Here is a 24,059-nt window from a genome sequence, read left to right as displayed (position 1 = left end):
TCTCTACATGTGAGAAAAGACACAGGGCATAACAAAAACAGAAGAAAACAATAGGCCACAATGATTATGTTGCTCAGGAAGTTGTGGCTGCCCCCTCCCTGGAAGTGTTCAAGGCCAGACTGGATGGGGCTTTGAGCAACCTGGTCTAGGGGGAGGTGTCCCTGCCCTTGCAGGGGGGTTGGAACTAGATGACCTTTAAGGCCCCTTCCAACCCAAACCATTCTATGATTCTGTGACTGTTCATAGAATCACAGAATTTTAACAGTTGGAAAGGACCACTAAGATCACTGAGTCTAGGCACAAACCCAGAAAAAAACACCCCATGCTCACTAGAGCAGATCCTAAAGTCCACATTTTTTTAAATACCTCCAAGGATGGTGACTCTAACACCTCCCTGGGCAGCCCATTCCAGTGCCTGGCTATTCTTTCAATAAAGAAATTCTTCCTAATAGCTAGTTTAAACCTCCCCTGGTGCAGCCTCTGGCCATTTCCTAAATTCAATGCATGAAGGCAGCACATTCATATCTCAAGTAGAGCAATCAGAGAAAAATTTTGCTCAGTATTGGATTGTCAGCATGGGAACTAGACTGAACAGGAAAAATAAAATATTCAAAGCTTTGGTTATCAAACTCAAATTACGGTAACTTTAAGATGTGTTAGAACGGTTCCTTTGATACTCAGTATGACTTTTTCCTCTTTTTCCTCTCTTTTTTTTTTTCCCTCTCTTTTTTCTTTTTTTTTTCCCCTTTTTTTCTTTTTCTTTTTTCTTTTTATTCCAATATTTTCCAGTTCTACACCTCTTGAAAGTCCAAAAATAGAGGAAAAAAAGTAAGTTATGTTCTTTTTATTTTCAACTGTGTATGTCAGAGATAGCTTTAGAACAAGCTAACATTACTGTGGTTCAGGTGTATGCAACTGGTACAGTTCAGTAGTACATAGACAACTCTAAAACAAATGCACCATAGAACTTAAATTACCAAAAATAAACAATATTAATCTATGTAGGGCAGTAGGTAAAAACAATTATCTTTAGGTCTTGCAAGCTAAAAGAAAAAATATCTAATTATTATTGAAATTATGAAGTTCTACTACAGATTATTGATATAGTACAAAGAAAAGAAACTTGAGAGGTTGTTGTCACATTTTGGTTTTGTTCCAGTGATATACAGTCACATGAAATCTTACATCAGCTTTTCCATGAAATTAACATCTGGTTACTTTAACTGCAGTATCTCATGAATTTAACTTTTTTTTTTTTGGTGTTCTTTTTTCTCTTTAATTTTTGAAAAAGTTGCATGTAAAAACATTTAAAATAAAATAATGTCATGGGTTGTTTACAGATTCCTCATGGATTATAGGAGTAAAAGCAGTCAGGAAGCTGCAGTGTTTTTAACATTGGTAAACAAATACTGGATTAAAGTGCAACAGTCCTTCTGACAGCACACCTGCTCTGTGCTGAAGGGAAATGCTTTCCTCTCTGCAGAGAAGAGAAGGAAAATTTCAGTGTCAGGCGTGTTTCTCTCGAAAGTCAGTGATGGCCTTCCAGAGTGTGCATAGCATTCCTCCTCTGTAAAGAAAAATTACACAGATGCTAAGATACAAAGATACTCTCTACCCTGAAAACATTCCAATTTAGGTGCATTCTGATTTTCTTGTTTGGTTTTTCACTACTGAAATTCAGTGGGAAGGCTGATCAAAGGTGAAATTCAACACGCAATTCTCTATGCAAATAGAGAGCAGAGTCCTTTTCTGATTACAGTGCAGGACAATCTTTCCACTTTTCATCTCTCTGCTTCCCGGAATTCAGTCTTCCAGTCCAAAGGCCTGCATAACCCACAGCAGACTTCTAACATTATGAAAGCCTTGATGATGAACAAATCTTAACACATGCCTTTTTAAAAAATATTTTAAATTATTATTTGTATTTAGTTATTTTTAAACTGGCGAGACACACACAAAGTGTTTTATAAACTTACATTGTTTCTGCTTAAATTTGTCAACCCACAAACCTGGAAGGATTAGGTACAATCTAGTAGTAGTGAGTCCATGGGTAGCATTTCTGAAGTTTGATGATAATGGTAAACTACAGAAGGCTTTTCTATCTCTACCTTTTTAAATAAAAGCAAGACACTAATGGGATATTCAGTTTCTCCAAGTATAAGGTAAAAGCTTTACTTAAAAATTTTCCCTTTGCTTTCCTTTAATAGAAAGGCTTATTTTAAAATTCAAGCAGTACCTGTTGCTGATCATGAATGGATCAGTATACAAAGACATACTGGAAAGTTTTACTTATTTAAATTACAAAATCCAATAAATACAGAGTTAGAATCAGATATTTTTTCTAGTAACAAAACACAGCTCCTGTTCAGCACAGTTCATTTCACTGTGAACCATTACCTCAGTCTCAGACATTTCAGATCATCTCGTGTAACATAGCAGAGAACATCCATTAATGTATAGTCTTCAGCCAAGAACTACAACAAGACATTTAAATTAACATTTTGTTAGAAATACAATCCAACTTTCTAAGTTTTATATACCATCTACCCTTAAAAATAGAAGTTTAGAAGAAACCTAAAATTGGGCCAAAATGCAGTATGTATAATAGAATATTCTACACTGTTTCTAAAAATATAGTGAAAGTACTTAATTTTTATACTGTATACTACATACTGGGATAGCAGGAACATCTTGTCATGCTTTAACACCTACTCAAAACTTTTGTCAACTGGCATTTCTTTTGTTATCACCAGTACCTCAGAGTCAGAACCTGATGAATACAAATTAGAACATTATAAATCCCACATTTCACCCACGAGAAAGTTAAAAACAACATTTAGGACCTCTCTTTTTCCAAAGTGCCACCTAAATTTGATGTACTTAAATTTCAAGGAGCCTTTGATCACACCTGTAGGTGTGATAACTATATGTAGGTTTTCCTCAGATGAAATTCTGAGATGCTCAACACCTCTAAAATTACATAATTTGCTGCAGAGCAGACTGAGCTTCTTCAGGAGATTTAACTTCAACACAGTTAGCTAAGGGTGAGCATGTACCCTGTTTCCAGGGTATAATCAGCAGGAACTGCAGCAATGTGTACAGACCCTGAAAAATTATGAACCAAAGGAATGCTGTCTATTTACCAGGACACTTCATTCCTTTATTCCTAGTCACACACAGGAAGTAGTAACAATTCTGTATTTTTATTAAGGCTTTTTTTCCTACCCTCCGAAAATAAATTCAAGCCTCATAATCTGCTAAAGTAATTAAAAGGTTGTTATCTGCTTGCATTGGTACTTCAACTGATCAGAGAGTGAAGAGAATCATTGCTACCTTGTTAATTGTGGCCTCATCAGCTCCTTGAACTCTCAGCCAGTTAATGAGATCGGGGTCTTCGGTCCCTGTGCCGGTGGAATGCCGATGACAGACAGACAACCCAGGAATATCTAGAACAAGCATTTTTGAGAAAAGGTTTTGTGTTGCCATAGCAACCTCTTGTCATTTCCGACAACCGAAGCACTCTTGAGTGAGCTCTCCCTTCAAGCTTAGAATAACAGTATCCCTATAAAACAAGAGGTCAGTTCGCAAGGCACACAGTTAACTACAGCTGATAGGCAATTATAGGCCAATTACCCTTCTTGGTTAGGGGTAGAGTTAAATTAGGGTGAACACCTATACTGATGCATTTTCTGTCCTCTTTTGGAAACAGCTTTTTGTTGTGCAAGGCACATCAATTTCCCTGTAACTGTTTCTGCACTGAGACTGTTGCATCAATTTAACCGAAGGGTTCAGCATAACTTGTTCAACTGGTGTGCAGGCAATGCCTTAGACTGAGGATCAGCTGCTTTTGGAAAGCAACACTTCTTTCAAGCACATTACACAGAAACATCAAGCTGCATGAGTACTTCCACCTTCTTCAGGGCAGATAAGTATCATATGCAGCTTCCCTCGGTAAGTTTTAAGTTGTATCTGCATCTCACAAATGAGACCCTCTTGAAATTTCAGCATAGCAATTGAAGCAGCCTGTAATTCAACCAACACATACATAAACATACTAGATTATCCTCTTTAGAAAAAATATTTATTCTATAGGATATGAGCCTTGTATCCTTGCATATAATAAAAAAAACATTTAAATCATACCATGCCTTGTACTGTAATTTACAAATTCAGCAATTTGTTTCCACAATGTACATTCTTACTTCAAAGCAGACTCCACCAGAAGCAGTATAGCAAAGCATCTTTGCTGAGACTGACTCAATAAAAAGAAGAGAAGTTTGGCTGCCACTGTCTTAATCTGTGGCCAGTTTGGAACTTTTTCTTGACAACTCTTCTCACCTATTGGCTGCGACCTCAGCCGTAGGTTCCTGATCTCTTGATCTTTTTCTTCTATAGCTTGATGTAAGAGGACTTGAAATTCTCTCTCCTTTTGAACCAACTCCTCCAACAACCTGTGAAGTAACAGGAAGGAAGCACACATTTCCTTAAGCAGTTTCAGATTTTCAGGAAAGCAAAGATCTTGCTATGCTTGAAGTGAAAACTTTCTTGGCAGAGACATGGACACACTTTAGCTTTCATAGCAATATCTTCTTAATATAGATTTAATATGACCTATATCAAGACAAATATTCAGTGGTTCCTAAACCTACTGAAGCTATAGCTCTTAAAAACAAAACAAAACAAAGGAGCTCCAAACATATCAGCCTCCGTATACTCATTCACCCACTGAACAGGTGGTGTGGTACAATATTTCAGTGAAATTTCTACAGTCAGCATTCTGTTTTAAACAAAACTGGGTAACTGAGAAGAACAAATATAAAAGTTTTTCTTAAACCAAGGGCTAAACTTTGTGACATAATCCTGTGTAAGGAAAAATGTCAATGCACATCTCTCCAGACAGTATTTTTAAAGGTGCAAGGGTGGATCTGTGACGAAACTGTAGCAAAAACTTAAGATTGCATTTCGTATATGGGGAAAACATGTTCTCATCCATGCAAGGTTTGTTTCTTCCTTTGTGCCTTCCCTCTTGTGCCACATGAAGAGTGAAAAAAGAGGAGGCAAAGTATGTTGTTTCTTCTCCTAAGCAATTACTTTTGAGAATGTCAAGCAGAAAAAAAAAGTGTTTTATTACACAAACACAGAGAGATTCAGTGAACAGCATCTTTCAAGCTGACCAAAGGAAAATAATAGGAATACAAAAGAAAAATAGTATGCGAAGCTGCTGCAAGTTTTTCTTTTAGAAAAGCATTTTAGTAGAAAGAAGGACTTGTGAACAATACATATTCTTGGTCAGAGAAATTGGACATAGAGAACACAGTCATAAGCCTACCACTGACTTCCGAGTGTTAAGAAGTTCTGCCTTGAAAGAACTGTAGCACCTTCAATCATTCCTTGAAGCCCTTGTCAGCCTAAGAACTATGCGATAACTACTCGATTTTTTGCATGATTTTGGTTTTTCTTGGGTTTTTTTGTTTGTTTTGGTTGGTTGGTTTTATTTATACCAGCTGAGCACTGCAACCTGTTTTTTTTCTGTGACACTGAAAGATTGGAACATTCTGGAATTCAGCTAGAGAATGTGCCACAACAGTACCTTATCTGTTGTTGCAGAGAAGTAAAATGCATCTCACAAAATTGCTTTGTAACAACATCTAGCCCTACTTTTAGCTTGCATGTAGGCCGACCAGCAGCATAGTTGCATTTGAGTGCTTCTACACCTGAGATAACAATTCTTAACAGGCCCACCCTGAGTGTGAACAGAGCTGCTTTGTGCCTTTACACACACTCACAGCCTGGTTAATCTCGGTGCAGTCTGACATTCTGTCCAGACAGGTGTGCAGTCAGCACTCAGTTAATTTATTCCTCCTCTATCCATTCTGGTTGGAAAATGCCTTCAGGGTCAATAAAATAATTAGCTATTTTTTCTTAATAACTGCTTGTTGTTTATGCCAATAAAGCTTTAATTAATATTTGAACTGTCCGTATTATTTACCTCACGATTTCTGCATAAATGACAGAATGTAATTGCTTGGACAAAGGCTTTGCATTTGAGAAATTTACAACAGAAAAGTGCTAGAAAACCATACCTCTCCAAATGGACCACTTCTAATGCTACTGCTCACCACAAACTTAATAATATAGAAAATCTAAATTATTTATGTAATTAAGTGATTCAATAAGGCAATCAAAATATTTCTCAGTGGTCATCACAAGCAAAAAAGAATTGTAACATAAGAACTCAAAACCACTGATATTTATTAAAACCAGTGTAGTCTAATGAATTACTCCAATTATGGCAAAATTCTTGGACATGTTTAAAAGGAAAGCACAATTTAACATTTTAGTTTAAATTTGAACAAGAGCTACAAAGAACTTCCTAGCAGCATAACTACTGTCTCATTGAAGATGTTCTATGTAGTTCATATTCAAAATCTACAAAGGTTAGTAAGAAATCAAATCTCAAATCAAATTCTGCAAAAGCTGAATTATTTACTCTAAGTGGACTGTCTGGTATATTTTAAAGAAAAGAAAACAAAAAATGTATGTAGAGAACTATTTGGGCTAAATAGTGGAGACATATTGGTCTCTGACATTTCTTAAACAGAAATTCTGAAAGAGATATTTGTCAGGTTTAAAGTGAAATATGTACATTTCTGAAAAACTCTAATATCCACATTTCTGGCTTATTTCTTCTTTAAGACAACACACCTATTTGTCACATCTTTTTCTGATGAACAACATTCATGAAATTAAAAGGTAATGTTTGCTGGTAAGCACAGACCGTGCTGCAGCGAATTCTGTGCACAGAACAAGTCCGAAGCAGTTTCCTTGTGAAGTTTGTATGTGGCTGTCAATTAGCTTGAGAATTACTGCAGAAAAGAACAGCAAGTTCTACCTTAATGGAAACAAAACATAACACCACTCATCAGCCATACACAGCACATGAAGAAGAGAAAAAACAGAAACTTGGCAGCAGGCTCAATTTTTTTGCCAACCTTCCATGAAAGGGCACCTGAAACCAAGATTAATCTTAACTTGCATCACTGCTGTTCTCAAGTGAATAAAACTACTACAAGTGATCAGTCACAGCTAAACAATGACTATCATTTAAAGTAAAAGCAAAACAAAACATGCTCTCACAAGCAGGTCAGTGTCTCCTGATGCCCAGACTTACCTGTTTGTTTCCAATTTTAGCCTCCCGAGCTGGACACTCAGTGACCTGTGAGCAGCCTGGGAGTCATGGGACACTGTGGAGCTGAGTGTGCTTACACCTGAGGTAGCTACTGCATCCTCCATGACAATGCAGGGCTGTTGGATGGTTTGATTCTGAGGCTGTTCATCTTGATCTTCAACTTCTATATCGTCTTGATCTGCAGTATCACTTTCAGATGCAAGACTAAAATGTGGTCTCAATTCTGTTAGTAACATTGAAATATAAGCAAAGGAAAAAAAATTATAAAGGTATTAAGCATTAAAACAAAGCAGACCTAGGTGAATATATACAGATCATCCTACAGCTTCAGTTACACCGCATGTGAAATTTCTGTAGCACGAGAAAAGATATTTTCTAGGGGTTTAAGACATTCTGGATGAATAAGAATCCACATTTGGCTCATATTTCATGTCAAAGTGTGCTGAAGAACTATGTGCAGCAGAAATACTTGGTTTGGCTTTATTCCAATCTCAGAGGTTTGCAATTTCTTACAAATCTGACCTGGAATGTTTTATTAAATAAAGAACCATTCTTTCTCTCTTATCTATCTATTACTCTTGTTGCTATCCTGCATATTTATCACTCTCTCACTATAAGAATACTGTGTTTATCAAAAAAATTGTAATCCATGATATAAAGAGGAAATACCAAACAGATCTCACTCCTACAATTGGAAGTAGCACACTTCCCTTCTATTTGTCAGGGAGAACATTGCCTTTTTTGTAATGATGTATATTCACAGAACCATGGACACAAACCTATATGTATACTCTGGTTTCTGTTACTCCCTGTTTAAACCACATCCCAGAATCTACCAGGTATGCAAGGTATACAGACAAGATACTTATACTCCTACAGACCTATTACTGCAACAACATTTATTAATTCTAACCATTTCATATACATTTTTCTTCCTTCAATTGTGACTTCTTACTACTGAGCACTCATTAAAATCTCCCCAAAACACTCTTTCTCTGAATCACATTTGGTTTTGTCCTTTCTGCCAAAGAACTAACTAAATACATTTTCTTTACAAAAAGAACATTCCTTTATCTATCTTGTCTCTTTGTTTCAACGTTATGCACCTCACAGATTTTTCAAGGCTGAACATACTAAGAGCAACAGAGCTGTGCTTCCTCTAAATTAAAGAAAGCAGATTTATTATACAGCAGACACTGCAAGGCAAGCATATTGAATTTGCTTTTAACTTCTGGATCATACTATTAAGACAGAAGTTCATTTTCCCATTTCACCTCCAAGCAGAAAAACTATAGGACATCTGCTTCATACCACACCTAAGACATCTCATAATTTTAGTAGTGTTAAGGCCAGCATTTGTAGGGGAGGAAAAACCCAAAACAACTAGTTAAAACAAAGGTAAGGGAAAGGAATCAGAAGCAGAGTAAGGCAATTAGGGAAGAAGTCTATGGTCAGTGTCCAAAAGCTACTAGGGCACAGAGGCTTTTGTTTAAGCTTGACTATGTAAAATTAATGCTGATACTGAGCTCTATGGGGAAGAAAAGTCTATTAAGGAGGACTTTTGTAGTAGTACTACTATATTAGCAATAAAGTACATGCCTGTTAAAGATGTTTGGCATTTTAATCAAAAGACAGATTTTCCTTATGACTCAGAAGTAACACATGAACCATATTTATGCCTTGCTCATTGTGCTGGGGATACAGAAAATACCAAGCAGAACGGGAAGAGATATAACTTTTATTGGAATTTTTAGATCCCCTTGCAATGTTAAGTACTCTGACTACAGAATTCAAGCATTAACTGATATATTTGAAAACTGCACCATTAATTTCAGTGTTGGAAATGGTGGAATCACAAACTTAGAAGTTCAGAAGCAGCAGAGAAACTGGAAACAGGTGGGGTAATAATGGAATGGGCTACAGTTCATTAAACACACCTTTCCTCTGCTAGGCCATACATCCCTACTTCCACAACACTCAGTCAGAATACAATATTCAAACTTCAAGTACTACAGAATAACTTTTTTTTTCTTTTTTTCTTTAGACAGCTTCTGACCAGGAACCAGTGAGACTTTTGAGTCCTCAAAACAGCACATCATTAATCTGCACTCTGTAAAACACCTTCTAAAACTGGTATGTGCTGGCAAGTGGTCTGTCCTTTGGATTTCAAGAGTCAGCACTGTGCACCTCAAAAACATTAGGCTCTAGAGCACCCTGGCCTATTACAGCTCCCTGTGTTGCAAAATTGGTCAGATGGTGCATCCTGGAGAGATGCTTTCCAAAATAATTTGGAAAATACACTGATTAGTTTTTGAGTTACAAAATACTGAACAGGAAAAAGACCACTGATGTTTCTAAAATCCTAAGTGAAGCATCATAATCACAGCTCTAAAGCATGTTTATAGAGATCAGCCAATATTTGCTGAGCATTAAGAAATGACTCACCTGGGACCAGAATAGTAATAGCAGTCTGTACAGCTTTTCTGATTATGCTATCCAATGCAAACATCCAATGTGGCTTGATGTTATGGTTGCGGAGAACTTTATTGACCTAGCAACAGAGAAGTCAGTTCAGATATTATATCCCCTCCCAAACTTAACACTATAATGTATGTTTGCATTATAATGCATATAATGCATTATATAAAATGTTTGAACTTATAAATGATGTATAAATTAGGTGATTAACATTACATAATTAAATGAAGAAAACAGCAACATTGCCAGCTATCACCATTTTATTACAAGTCGAGCAATATTTTTTATCAAGTACTAATTCCTGTGTTAGGTGATTTTTGAGGACAGAGATATTGAAGTTTACTTAACTTTCATGGGTGTGGAGAGATACTTAAAAAGAATGTGAGGAAGACAAACACCAAGGACTATATTATGAAAGATTTGTAACTCAAGCTAATTAATTTTGTTCTTTTTGGGGGCATAATTTTCACTGCTTGTTCTAAGCAATACTTATCTATTTAAAAGTACAGTTGTAGGAAATATCAAAGAACTGCTGCTCTTTCTTGATTCAGAAAATAGTGAATTAATGTGTTTCAGACTGGTGACTGGAACAGCCTTGATAACATCCCCATGTTTGAGCTGTTGCTGAGCAGAGCTTACACAGTGTCAAGACCTTCTCAGTCTCCTACCAGTCAGTAGGCTGAGGGTGAACTCAAGGCTGGACAGGGCAAGGGCCAGGACAGCTGCCTTGAACTGACTGAAGAGATCATAGAATCATAGAATTGGCTGGGTTGGAAGGGACCTCAGAGATCATCAAGTCCAACCCTTGATCCACTACCACTGCAGTTACCAGACCATGGCACTGAGTGCCACATCCAGTCTCTTTTTAAATATCTCCAAGGATGGAGAATCCACCACTTCCCGGGGCAGCCCATTCCAATGTCTGATCACCCTCTCAGTAAAGAAATTCTTTCTAATGTCCAACCTAAACCTCCCCTGGCACAACTTGAGACCGTGTCCTCTTGTCTTCCCTTCCATTCAATACCATCCTTAGCAATAAAATTAGAGGGGTAGTTTTTCCAAAGGAGTTGCTGTTCAGGGATTGTCTGGGTATTAGTCTACTGGTGCTGATTGCTTTTGCATCACTTTGTGGGATTTGTTTGCTTACTCTTCCCCCCCCACCACCACTTCACATATTAAACAGTCTTTATCTTGACCCCCAAGTCTTCTCACTTTTTGCTCTTCTGATTCCCACCCCCATCCTGCTGGGAGAAAGCAAATGAGTGATGGGGCAGGGGCTCTCCCTCACCTGCCAGCCGGGCTCAGCCCACCGCAGTACCTACGTCTCCTCAGTTCTGTTGCCAGTGGCCACCAGATGGCACTTGGACACTGTGATTAGACCTGGGGAGGTATCAGCAGCGCCAGAGGATCCTGCCCTCTGCCTGACCCCCGGGCAGGACCTTCAGAGCCCCAAAGCCTTGTCCAAGGCCCTCCCTGGCAGCACAACTCCTGTCTGCTGGCGCTTTGCACCTTCCCTGACCTTCCTCTACACCTGCAGACATCCTAAAGTACTGAAATACCACGATGTGACTTTGCCAAGAACAGAACAATCTACAGGCATGTGATTTAGCTGTTTAGATTACAGCATAGACCCACTTTTTCCTGGTGGCCCCAATGAGGATATCGTGATTATTAAACCTTGTTAGCTGAGATTACCTTATTAAGTCCCGAGAACAAAGGAACTACTTTCCCTCATTTTTACCAACACTGAATAGAAACTGAGGTTGTGATATACTGATCAGGATGTCCAAAAGAATTAAGACTGGGTACATATAAAGCAAATTCTGTCTTTTAACTTTCTGTGGGTTAAGTAATACAGAGACAGTAAGGAAAGACATTTATCAGTTAAAAAGCATCAATGTGTAAGTTAACTGAAGAAGTTAATTTGGAGTGAGCAGAAGATGATAACATTTTTATCGAAAAAGATGATAACTCAGGCAATTATGATTGAGCAATCAATGCCCAGCAACACCTGCATCAGAAAGCCAACTCAGGTATTTGTATACTTTTCCCCTCTTAATTTTTTTCTTGACCCTGTATGTTTGGGTGTTTTCTTCCAAGTGCCAAAACAGTACTAGTACAGCGATAGGTAGAATGGAGAACTGAAATGTAATAAAGACTTTCAGTTGTGGAAACCTCTCTTTTACCAATTAATTTCACTCATTAATTGTTTGTGGTGTTTGCTTTATAAGTAACATACAATTCTTGTCAGTGTAGTCTATGCAACAAAGTTTATACTCTACTATATGCAGTCCTTTCTGACAGCTTTTTTACTTGTCAGAGTTTCACAGGTTTACATGCTAACAGAATCATTCACCTCAAATGCCTACTTGGATTGTCATCTCATTTTTACCCCATGACTTGAATCTGGTCAAGTGATGCCCAGCACAGCTGCATTCTTGATTATTCATCTCAATCATTAAGCTTAAATACTTGTGATTTAGTATCTGAATACATAGCTTTAGATAAAAAACATCTTTTTAGTAAACTAGCTGCTTAAATGGTATTCATGTGTGCTTGGTTGCTCTGCAGGAAATCATAAATTTTGCATTCATTATTGGTGGACTAGTAGCCTCCTTTTCTTCTTTCTTATTCTGATTATAAATTGAAGTGAAAATGTCTAATTTGGCAGAAATCTGCTGCTAACCAAAATTCTAGAATAAGACCTCAATGCAATATTATGAAGTAGACAAACTACTGTTGGGGGCATAGAGTGATTTAATGTATTAGTTTATAAGAGAAGTCAAGTTCAAGAGATCTGCATTTATGTAGAAAAAACATGACATTCAGTGTTGGTCTTAGCTACCATAAAACCCTCTCAAGTGAGATTTTTTTAGAAAGGCTTTCCTGCTTTAGTATTATGATGTAATGTTTAGGCAACATGCTGATCCTTCTAGGTCTTTAATCACCAATTCTCAACAGTTGTGTTCAGCCAAAGGATCATAGAGTAACCCAAATCATGACTGTGGGCCCTCTGATATTACTGTTTCAGTAACTCTGCATATAATGAATTTAATGAAGTTCTGTTTGCTTCTAGCTTCTTTTTGTTGTTGTCAGTTTTAGTGCAACAAGTTCTTAGGAAAAAATGGCAACTTACAGCATCTTGAAAACCAAACAGTACGAGCTGCACTTGACTGATACCATGGCTGTCAAAGTCTAATTCCAGTTTCAGTTTTGAAAGAGTGGTTGCAATGATTTTACGATCAGTGGAGCGTACAAACTCTCTGAGGCTGGAAACGAGTGTCGTGATATGTTCCCATTTCAGCTTGGGTTCTTCAGCTCCCTGCTAGAAAAGAGAGAAAAAGAAATAGCTTTGATAATCACCTTTTGAAATGTACACCCAGAGGATTTTTAGCCAGTAAAGTCAGTTGGCAATATGGATTTCTAGAAACTCTGCTGTTACAGGTAAAGGAAAGATCCAGCTGCAGGTCAGACATTGGTAGCAGAATAACTATAGCAGCACAGAGTTCCTATTACTGAGCTCCTGATAATGCAGTTTACTTGACAAGCAAGTAGCAGACTCTGCTTTGTATTAGTTGCTGAAGTATATGTGCATGTTACATTCTTAGTGTCTCATTGTAGAGAAAAGATACAAATAAATATACTGTGCACTGAATACTACAAATGACTTTTAATTGCAAACAAATGGATACTTCGCAGTGTGCTTCTAATTTCAGAGTGCCTCTGAGACACAACATGCAAACTCCCAAAGTAGCATTTAAAAGAAGGGATTAGTCAAAGCTACATTGAAGGCTCAGAAACAGACTAGTTTTATCCTACACAATTTCCCTTGATGCAAAACTTTTACACTTTTCTATTCTTAAAGCAGATCTACAAATCTGTCACCTTTATAATTTAAATATTCACATGCGTATTTCTGAAAGCTTTTGTGCTTTTGCATGACTTACCAAAACAACAAGAAGCTCAAACACATTCATAAGAATAACCAGTACATGTAACTAGGAAGTAGAGGATTGTTTTTTATTCTAGAAACCAGAGTTACGGCAATGGAACACAAATTTCAGTTTGAAATCTTAAAATAAGGCCAGAGATGGAAAACCACACTAGCTGTTCTAATGCAAAGTATTAGATGCTTATTCTGAAGGAAGCTAACTAGTTATTCATATTTACTAAAGATCTTGAACATTGATTCCCACAACAGAAGAATATTACAATGTTTGGTTCTGTTGTATCTGCCAGTCTCAAGTCATGAGTGATACAGCTGGACTGACATCAAGAACTCTTACCAACAGTGAGACTTTAACTATAGTTGAGTAATTCTGGCGGTCATCATGAAAGAAAGGTATTTTTCTTCTTTGTGAGGGAATGAAAAAAAAAAAACCAAAAAAAACCCTAATAATTAACAGTGACCTATTATGGAATGCCCATTCGCTTTGCTATCCCCCACTCAATGACTTTGTTGAATTTGTCCTTACGAAATGTTTTTGCGAAGAGAAAAACACTATGAAAGACTAAATCCTCACAAGGCCTAACAAGCAACTCAGACTTCCATACATTGGTAAATTGCATTTAAGCAGGAAATAACAAAAAGCCATCTCCCCCCAATCTTTCTGGTGGCTTAGGTAAGGTAGAAGTACACTTCTCCCAGGGGCCTTCTCTCAAAGAAGAAAAAAAAGTGTTTGGGAGTCTCAGCTCTGCCTCCTCTTGAGGGGCAGATAGTCCCATGCCCGTGTGCTTTGAACTCTGGGGGTCCCTGCTCCTGTCTTGGGCTGTTCTGGCCCCAGCTGAGGGAGGCACGAAACACCAGGCATGTTTTCTGCATCTTGAAACCCAGTTGCAATCATGATTGTTCCCTTCCTGTACATACTAACAACTGTGTTACAGCAACACTCTAGCAAAGCACAGATCACAAGCATCTCTCTCATTGCCTTCTATTTTAATACTTGCTATAGTTACCAGGACAACTTTGGGTTTTACATTACACTGCAGTACAAGCATGAGAATTACATGGGCTTGCATCAGTTTCTGAACAGTACTATCTTTAGAAGATGAGTTGCCACGTTTTATACAAATATGCTTTAGACCAGCAATACTTAACCTTGAGAACAAAGTGAGTCAATTAAGTACTAGCACACACGTTATAAACAAGAACAAAAATCACGTCATCCAGTTACAGTGTTGCAACATTTAGCAGGGTGGTCATTAGCTGTAATTCATTCATTGCCACCCTGAGCTGATCCATCATCACCACAAAGGAGTGTCAAAAGGTCACTCCACAATTATTGTGTTGTTTGCTGTAGCTCCCATTGTTACTCCATCACCCCCTCCATATGTGCTATCAGCTGCAACAGAGGAATAGCTGCAATTTATTTTCTCCCTGCCCCCCTTCCCCCTCCCCCCTCTTTTATGGCTATTTGCTAGAAGGCAATGGGGGACCAGTCAGTCCCACTTTTTTCTACACAACAACCTAAAATAAGGCCAGAGCAGGACAAAAGACCTAAACCTGCCTCTGGTCCAACCAGTCAGCCAGAAGATAGGACTCTAAAAGGGTAGCAAAGTAATCAGCTCCTGGGGATGCTCTATCTTACATGAGTTGACCTGACAGCCTCAGTTAGTCCTACCTGAAAAATCACTAGCAAAATATAATATCATTAAAATGTTTTCCATTGTCTGACCAAAACTAATACACAGGTACACACAGAGCATTTACAAACAACACAAAAGGCATATGTCATGTAGCATAAACAACTTTTAAAACTATTTGAATAGCCCAAATAGAACAATAAGCCATGAAAACTTACACGGTATATGTTTTCTGATTTAAACAAACTTTATTTTCTAATTGTTTTTACTATGTGTCATTTCAAAAGTTCTGGGTAGCTGCAGATAAGTCTTCAAATTGCATAAATTTTTTGCTGCTTTCTGAAATTACTTTACCTGAGCCAAAGCTTCCATCAAGTTCCTCACCACCTTCTCTTGGTCCTCAGTTAATATCCTGTGAAGGGTGGCTCTCCTTTCACTATCCTTCTTCAGCATGAAAAACCCAGAATCTTTCTCTTCAGGTGAAGGAGGTGCACTGTGATCCTCAAAATTTTCATCTGGGATGCTGAATGAAAAACATTCAGTAAAAAGAAATTTTATAAAAACAACCCCAATGTATATATTACTAATGTATATATTCCTAATGTATTGTGTAACATAAATACCAGATAGCTCTTTACCTCAGAAAAAGGGACCGGATTCCCTTCCCATCTTTGTCTCCACAGGATTTAGCTCTTGTTTTGAAAGAGAAGGGATCAATTTTCAACTCTGTATCAGGTGAGACAGAACCATATTCACTGCTGCTACTTGTATCTTCCACCAGAACAGGAACAGGTAAGGAAATACTCCGAAGATACTCTATTTGTATAGGAACGTTCAGAAATCAGAATTTCCTAGTGTCATCACAGTTCTCAAGTGAAAAAGTTATTCTTTCAGAGGAAACAGCAGTCTTCCCCAACACCAATGCAAAATAATAAAACGAAATGGATAAAGAAACTCCAAAGGCTTATTCTTCTGAAACAGAGCTATCTTTTAGTTATATTTTAATTCAAAAGCTTCCTGAGACATAGAAATGCTGGGCTCTTCGCAAAGTCAGCTACAAAACTTCACCACTGGAGTGAATGTGCATCCCGTATCATCAATATGCACTTTCAGCAGCAGCAAAATGTTTCTACAGGGTAAGTCATCCAAGCACCTCCCAAGATCTTAATTTTATGTGCGTATATACATGTATATTAACATATAAATACATATACTAAACACAAAAGATACATTTATTTATTAAATTGTTTTGCACAAGTTTAATTAGTTCATAGCCTTTGATTAACAATCAACATGCACGTTAAATCAGAACTTCCATTTTTAAATCCATAGCACATGTCACTACTGCAAGAAACTACTCATATCTATTTCATGCCTGCACATTTCAAAATGAACTTTGATAGCAACTCAGCATGAATGTACCTATGTATTTTGTTTGGTTCCTGCCCCTCCTTTGCTCTCTCCAGGTCATTTCCTGGAAGAGATGACTACCCTGTACCAAAGCCTGACAACAAGTCTCAAGTGCATGCTGCTTTTTTCAATTATAGCATTTAACCTAACAAAAATCTGTTATCTTTCTCCACAAACCTTGGATTTATTGATACTACAAAATAGACAATTGGTTTCCTGTTTAGATTTCCACTAAACAGCCCTATAACAACAATGTGGCTCTTCAAGCCATTCCCCACCTGCTAGACAATTAAGCCACAGTCTGGAAGGATTGCAAATAGTAGTATAAATTTGCACAATGAATTAATTTCCTAACAGAGAAAGGTCACTTATTTTCATAGTTGTGCCCACTTATCTTTACAGCATTTTAATATGAACAAATTATACCAGAATAAGTGATAACCACAATATCTACACAGTTACATTTGATAGATAAGCATGTCAAAACTCACCATTTGTGTTAGATGAAAGAACTGTGGAAGACAAGCAAAGAGAAAAGAAGGTGAAATGTGCTGAAATTAACTGAGAAACTAAGCACAGTCTAAAGGATAACTCTTCCTGTTTTGTGGACTACCTGGACTCTCATGATTGCAACTTCCAGAAGTGTATTTTATTACATTTTCGAGTCAATTTAACTTTGGAAGGGGTGGAAGGTATGTTCAAAATGTTCCTCCAATGTCTTTTTCTTGACCTGATATTTTTATTTCTTTTAGGTATCATATTAAAACAGAAGATGTTTTCATATGTATATTAAACATGCACAGATGTTTTCATATGTATATGCATGCACATAGAATATATCATTCATGCTTTCAAACTCCTTTGTTCCTTTCCATAATTTAGAACACCACAGGTAATGCACATAAAATAAAAATAAGGCAGTGCAAGCACACATGCTATAGGACAAAGCAAATGTAGAATACTTCCCTGAGGTTCAAAAGCATGTTCTAACCTTACACAAAATAAACTCTATGCAAACATTCTGTGAATGAAAACATTTTGAAAAACACAAAAAAAAAAAAAACCCACAAATAAAAGCTGGCACAAAATCATAAACAATTAGAAATGTTATTAGAAATATTTATAATAATAAGCCTCTATGACACGATAACAGAATTATACTACAACAGAGTTTCTGCAAATAGCTGCTAGAACATGTTACACCTGGGGTGGAGGTCTGCTGTGTTCATCTTAAAGACTAAGTCAGCAGTCTCAGGAAAGTGTCATTGACAAGATCAAATCTCCAGACTGAGTTTAGCAATGCTTACCTGAGAGCTTTGATGGGGACTTTCTTTTTTTGCTTGAAACCTTCAAGAATTCATCTATAAGTAGTTCATGAGCAAAAGCTCGTTTATCAGGATCTGGTTCAAAGCAACGCAGTATGAAAGCCTTGGCTTCTGCAGACATGGATTCAGGAATCTCTGGGTGTATTTTAAACATTCCCACCTGTGCCAAATAAAAGGAGAAACAATGGCCTCCAGTGTTCTTTTCCCAAACACTAAACAGCATCAAGAAGTGCTTAGCTAGTATAAGTGCTACAATACTCTCAAGATTTGATATTATCTTTATCAGTGGTTTATTAATTCAGAGAAAAAAAATAATATTAGAAATTGCAGAAAGAAACAGATAAAAAAACCAAAACCAAACCACAATTGCAGGTAAAGGCTCTCACAAAGCAGAAGTGCTTGCTTCACTTCTGCAGTTGTGTTTGGTTTTTTTTCCCCAACATCCAGGCTGCTGAATAGCTGCTATAGCTCCATTACTTTCTTTAAAAGTACACAGCACTCCTACTCAGTTGAATCAGCTCATACTTCTTAACATCCTCACTATCCAACCATTTCCTTTATCTCCTTTTCCTGCAGTCTCTAATTTCTCTGTAACAGTCATAAGATTTCCTGTGTTTATAAATACTCATCTGAGTTGCACAAAGATGATGTCTGACCTTAAACATAGCTGCTTGTGGTTCTCCTAATTCATAAAATGGGGGCTTTCCTGTAGCCATCTCGATGATTGTGCATCCCAGTGACCAGATGTCTGCAGCCTTCCCATAGCCACGTGGCCCTTTGTCTATGATTTCTGGTGCCATATACTGAAGGGTACCTGGTTAAAAACATACTCATTTTTTTTACTTAGGTGTTCTTATGATGCAGATAGACAGCTAAAGGACAACAGGGACAAAATCACAGAGAAATGAATAATATTGAGAGGGTTAAAAACTTTTTTTAAAATGAAAATTAAAATATTTCCATATCCATTCTATATCAAACCAAAAATATTATTCATACTACTATTTGTGCTTAAAAACAACTGAGCTGATGATACCACTTTTCAGAGGCAATGACATTAGGACATTTCAAGGAGTTTTGGATGAGACATGGTTTTTGTTTATTGTATTATAGATTAAGATTAAAACAAGGAAGATCACTCTGAATTGTATTCAAAGATGAAAAGAAAGTGAAATCTGAAATCTGAACCTAAAAGAGCAGGGGATATGAAAACTTTTTCTGAAGTAAGGGGATCAACCCCATACACTATTCTGCATTCATTTTCCATTTAGAGCAGAAATGAAAGAGTAGAGAATGGAATTAAACCATCATTAAACATAAATTAAACAATCATGCAGTGCCACCACATTATTTACTACCAAATCAAACTATCAAGCAGAATGAGGATCAAGTTAACAACAGGCCCTCTAGAAAAGCAACTCTGGAGATGAAGCCAGGACATCCAAGCTGGCCATGAAAGAATAAAAAAAGTTAGCATTTGATCGGCAAGACAAAAATCACATATGCACAGAAAAGACAAGCACAAATACAACATAGGAGAGACACAACTCACTTCTGTTCTAGAGGACTTTCCTGTCTGAAGTGGAATCTCCAAAACAGCATTCTCTTTAAACAGTACATACCAGTACAGTGTATAGTTTAAGATCAGGTATACAAAATGTTATTCTTGCAGTAACCTTAGTCAATATTCATATATTATTTATAATTCAATATTGATTTGAAGTCAATGAATGTTCAGGAGCTGGGGGTTCTGACCCTACATGCACAATTCAAGTGAGGAAAGAGACTCTTCTGTAGGAACATACCAGTGAAAGTTTCAGTACATGGATTGATTCCTGCAAGTCTCTTTGAAGTCCCAAAGTCTGATATCTTTAACACTCCACTGTATGTGTTGATAAGCACGTTATCACCCTGAGGAACAGAACATTCAGAGCAGTTATTTTTCTCTGCTGATTCTTCATCTAAGACTTCTTGCATAGTCTGTTTCTACAATGCACTCTTGAGTAACAATTACTTCCTACAGCTCTTAGGAAGAGATGAAAGGGGAATCAATAGCATTCCTGCCTTAAGTTATCTCATCATCATCAGTGTCATCTCAAAATGAACTTCTCCTACTACAGGACTTTGATTAAAGAACACCAAGAGAGGCAGAGAGACTATTTTTGTTTTGCTTTGTTCGGTTGTTGTTTTTGTCTTCTTCACTTCTAATAAGCTTTTATGAATGTTCCATAATTGAAAACAGAAATAAAAGATCCATATTGTCATATGTTAAGTTGCTTTAAGTCTATTATCCTAAAATTAAAAAAACCAATACATTTTCTTGGTGCAAACTCAAATCAAAATTGTTCACTACCTAACTCACAGAATAGCAAGAGAGAGTATGTGACAATGAAGAACATCCAGAGAACAAGTAAATGGTTATGCAGTTACACAACACTATCAGGAAAATTCTCTGCAAATTCTTACCTTTATGTCTCGATGCACTATTTGATTATCATGGAGGTATTTTAGTCCTTCAAGAATCTGCTTAGTGTAAAAGCCAATTGTCTGCTCATTATTTTTTAATGGTCCCCATTTTGATCGTAGGAGAGCAGAAAGGCTGCCTACATTAATTAAGAGGAAAAAAAAATAATTCTGCTGTCTCCCCAAAATAAAAAGAAAAAAAGTAACAAACATCAATCCCAATGCACTTGTAAGTACCCCTTTTATAAACCAAAGGCCTCCCTAGGCAAATGCTTATTTGCACCATCACTAGCCTAATTGAAAAGAGAGTCTCAGTGGCCATCCCCACGGGCCACAGCTGCAGCAGAAAACCACATGCTTCCTCAGGCAGGCAGATCAGAATCCATTCAATGTGCTCAGCTCTCTCCTGTGCCAGGAGAAAAGTTCTGCCAGAGTGATGTTGTAAAAGAAGTGAAAAAGGCTGGACGTGGATATGCATGTTTGTACATACACCAATTCCACAATTTCTTGAGAAGCTAAGCTTAAGAAGTGGGATATTTTTAGCAGCTGGCTGCTGGGAGTTCTTTCATCTTAAAAAGAAGCAACAATCACCAACTGCCTTTCTCTTGTGTTAGGTACCTGAGGAGGGTTCAGCCACCTGAGACCTACAGCCTCTCTAGTAGGATGACTCCAGATCATCTCTGACCTATAAGTAAAAGGAACTTGACTGCCACAGCAATGACCTGATCTGTATCTATAGTATATTCTATCTCAATACTGAATGAGAGGACTCAAGCACTTTGAAGGAAAAATTTACTCTATTAATTTAGGAAAGAGACATTTAAGAATATTACATTTGGATGTCCAATACTATAGTTTTTTACACTTTTAAAATGTTAAAAACCATACCAACCAACTACCGAACCAATCTTCCCCACAACTTACCACCTGGCACCTGTTCCATGAATATCTTAATGAAGCCATTCTCACTAAGAGAACCTAAATACTGGACAATATTCTTATGTTTGAGATGCTTATGCAAAGCTATTTCTTCATGCAGAGGCTGGGAGTACCTGAAAAGAAAAGAAGCAGTTTATTCAATTTGACCTTTGGGAAGAAAGTCTTGTGTTTACTGCAGCCATGGCAGGGGGTTTGGAACTAAATGTTCCTTAAGGTTTCTTTCAGCCCAAACTATTCTCTGATTCTACAAATATACAGAACACATGTAAAATATATAATATTGTGGATACACACAGACATGAAATGTAATAATTTTACATAGACAGACTGAGCAAAACAATATGTGTGGAAAATGAACTCTCCAGCCTAACCCAAAGAAAAAAACCAAACAGTTGGGGAAGTGGTTTGATTCAGCCAAAATGAGCTAGTAAACCAGTTCAGTAAACCAGTAAACTATAAAGTTAGTACATAATTAAAATCAACTCAATAATGAAAACAAATCAGCATTTAAATTTTAATTAATTAAAGCAGTATTATCTGAAAGTAAGAGTGGTAGTTACTGGACTAATAAAACAGGAATCATTTCATGGGGAGATATTGATGATCAAAATGATCAAAATGATCAAAACAATTTCATCAGATGTAAGTTGGTCCATAGTAAAACATTTTTCAGAGCATTAAGCTTCTGAACAATTTTTTTGCTAAGCAGGTTTCCAGATCCCTTTCCAGGATAGATCATCATCAGAGCTCAGCAGCTCATGTGCCCCATGGGCTATCCCTAACACTTTTCTTCCACCCATGGGTGAGTTGGAAGCAGGCAAGTTGCCAGATTCTGCAATTGGTACTGTCTGGAAAAAGGTAGATCACATTCTGAGAGTTCAGTGCCTATTTTCACTAAAGCACTAACATCTGCAGTCAAGATTTTCAGGGTAGCTGAAACAGATGAAGGTTATAGACTTCCTTCTGTCAGTCCAAATTGAAGAAAAAGCTGCAAATGGAAGACATATTTAGAAGTTTACACTGATGGAGTACTAAATGTAACTGCAAATTTAACACTGCAGCTACATGCCACCAAAAGGAATAGTTTTAATGCCACCTTTACTTTCAGCAGGACACTATCAGCATAGACTTCATACCAGCACTGGTACAATTGTTGTCCCCTGGTGAACGGGCAGAAAACTTTTAATTAATTTATTCAGGGTGGTTAGAAGGGTAGCTCCTTCTGCCTCAAGCCCAGCAATTAGCTCTCCCTGGACCCAGCGAAGTGCCAGGAATGCAATCGTAGAACAAATGCGAGGTGTTAGTGGAAAAGTGCCTGTAAGTTCCATTTCCTTTTTGGGCAGATAGTTATCAGCTCACCCTAACAACAACATGAGTGGAGGATAATCTCTTAAAGTGGAGGGAGAAAGGAAAAAAACCAAAAAAAGGTGGGCATCTGAAAAGCCCTCTGGAAAACAACTGCTGCAGAAAACAAAGGAAGTATTTGATTAATGACAAATGTGATTAGGCAGCTCTGCAACTCCAAGCCTATTTACTAGAAGCCAATTTGAATTTTGGCTTACGTCTTCTCACATGACTATAAAGATTCTGACTACACTATTAATCATTCAGAAATGCAAAAACATCTGAGACTGTACTCCTGAGTTTTATTATGGGGTATTCATTCAGAGCAGCAACAGCAAGACCATAATAATTCTTTCCCCTGCACTTTTAAACTGCACAGTTGTGTTTTGGGCAAGTACAATTATTCAGCAAATAAAATAAAGCATAAGAATATTCTTCAGTGAGATGAAGCATTTAATATTTTAGAAAAGGAGACTTACTAGGAAACTTTAAGTGGTACAAAGAAAGAGAAATTTTAAATCCTAGAAAGCTGAATCTTCCTGTCTATGCAACATTAAGCTTTTGAACAATCTTTTTGCTAAGTAGGTTTCTGGAGTCCAGATCCCTTTCCAGGATGGAATATACCACAAACAGATAATTTACTGGTAGCTATGTAGAAGAGGTACTCTTTGACTGGCAAACTGGTTGATCATGTTACTGATGAAGTTATACAATGCATGAAATTTGGAATCAGTGACAATTACTATACCTGCTGTCTCTCTCTGGGATTTCTTTAATAGCAATTCTGACTTGATTGCTCAAATCTCGTCCTGCATAGACAATGCCATAAGTTCCTTTCCCCAGAATGACTCGCTCGCCATTTTCATCATACTCGTAGTCATACTGCAAAGCAAATAACATGAAACGAAACAGAGGGATAATATATATTCCATCTGACACTCTGCTCATATCTAAGGCACTTAGGACACTAGTTGCTTTCTGCAGACTATGGAGAAAGAAAGAAAAACACTTGAAGAAGACAATTTGGATACCACGCAGCCGTGCCACTGACTGTACAGGAAACACTGGCTTCTAACGTAGCCATTTCAGGTAAGTGTGAATAGCAAATCTAGTTTTTATCTATTCCATGCAGCTACAATTGCATGACTTACTCAACAGTATCTGCAATTCTGCTGGCAGGTGCTGTAGAAACAAGAGAAGACGACAGAGGGCCCCCTGCACCAAAAGGAGAACGGCTCCCACAGAGCCACAGAAAGCAAGGCAGGACACACTTAATTTCTTCCAGATGTTTTCCTGACCTGACTACATCTTCCAAAAACAGCACAACT

General features: G+C 37.4%; 1 protein-coding gene across 5 annotated transcripts in view; it reads right to left on the bottom strand.

The window, feature by feature from the left end:
* Window positions 1-829: 829 nt before the first annotated feature.
* MAP3K5 (mitogen-activated protein kinase kinase kinase 5) overlaps window positions 830-24,059 on the bottom strand; it is a 100,536-nt gene continuing 77,306 nt past the window's right edge. For 2 of the 5 annotated variants that reach the window (XM_071740808.1, XM_071740807.1), the window contains exons 16-31: window positions 23,480-23,613; window positions 21,373-21,500; window positions 20,452-20,588; window positions 19,791-19,896; window positions 18,642-18,799; window positions 17,968-18,145; window positions 17,152-17,172; window positions 15,889-16,066; window positions 15,605-15,773; window positions 12,804-12,992; window positions 9,635-9,740; window positions 7,172-7,412; window positions 4,339-4,451; window positions 3,334-3,446; window positions 2,398-2,474; window positions 830-1,567 (exon numbers count right to left, since the gene is read on the bottom strand). In XM_071740808.1, the coding sequence (XP_071596909.1) occupies window positions 1,507-1,567; window positions 2,398-2,474; window positions 3,334-3,446; window positions 4,339-4,451; window positions 7,172-7,412; window positions 9,635-9,740; window positions 12,804-12,992; window positions 15,605-15,773; window positions 15,889-16,066; window positions 17,152-17,172; window positions 17,968-18,145; window positions 18,642-18,799; window positions 19,791-19,896; window positions 20,452-20,588; window positions 21,373-21,500; window positions 23,480-23,613 (2,109 nt within the window). In that variant the 3' untranslated portion in view covers window positions 830-1,506. The remainder of the gene's footprint in view (window positions 1,568-2,397; window positions 2,475-3,333; window positions 3,447-4,338; window positions 4,452-7,171; window positions 7,413-9,634; window positions 9,741-12,803; window positions 12,993-15,604; window positions 15,774-15,888; window positions 16,067-17,151; window positions 17,173-17,967; window positions 18,146-18,641; window positions 18,800-19,790; window positions 19,897-20,451; window positions 20,589-21,372; window positions 21,501-23,479; window positions 23,614-24,059) is intronic. The other 3 variants (XM_071740809.1, XM_071740812.1, XM_071740811.1) reach the window with 3 other exon arrangements.

Source organism: Heliangelus exortis, chromosome 3 (assembly GCF_036169615.1).
Source record: "Heliangelus exortis chromosome 3, bHelExo1.hap1, whole genome shotgun sequence".
NCBI classification, from domain to species: Eukaryota; Metazoa; Chordata; class Aves; order Apodiformes; family Trochilidae; genus Heliangelus; species Heliangelus exortis.
This window is presented reverse-complemented; position numbering and strand designations above follow the sequence as displayed.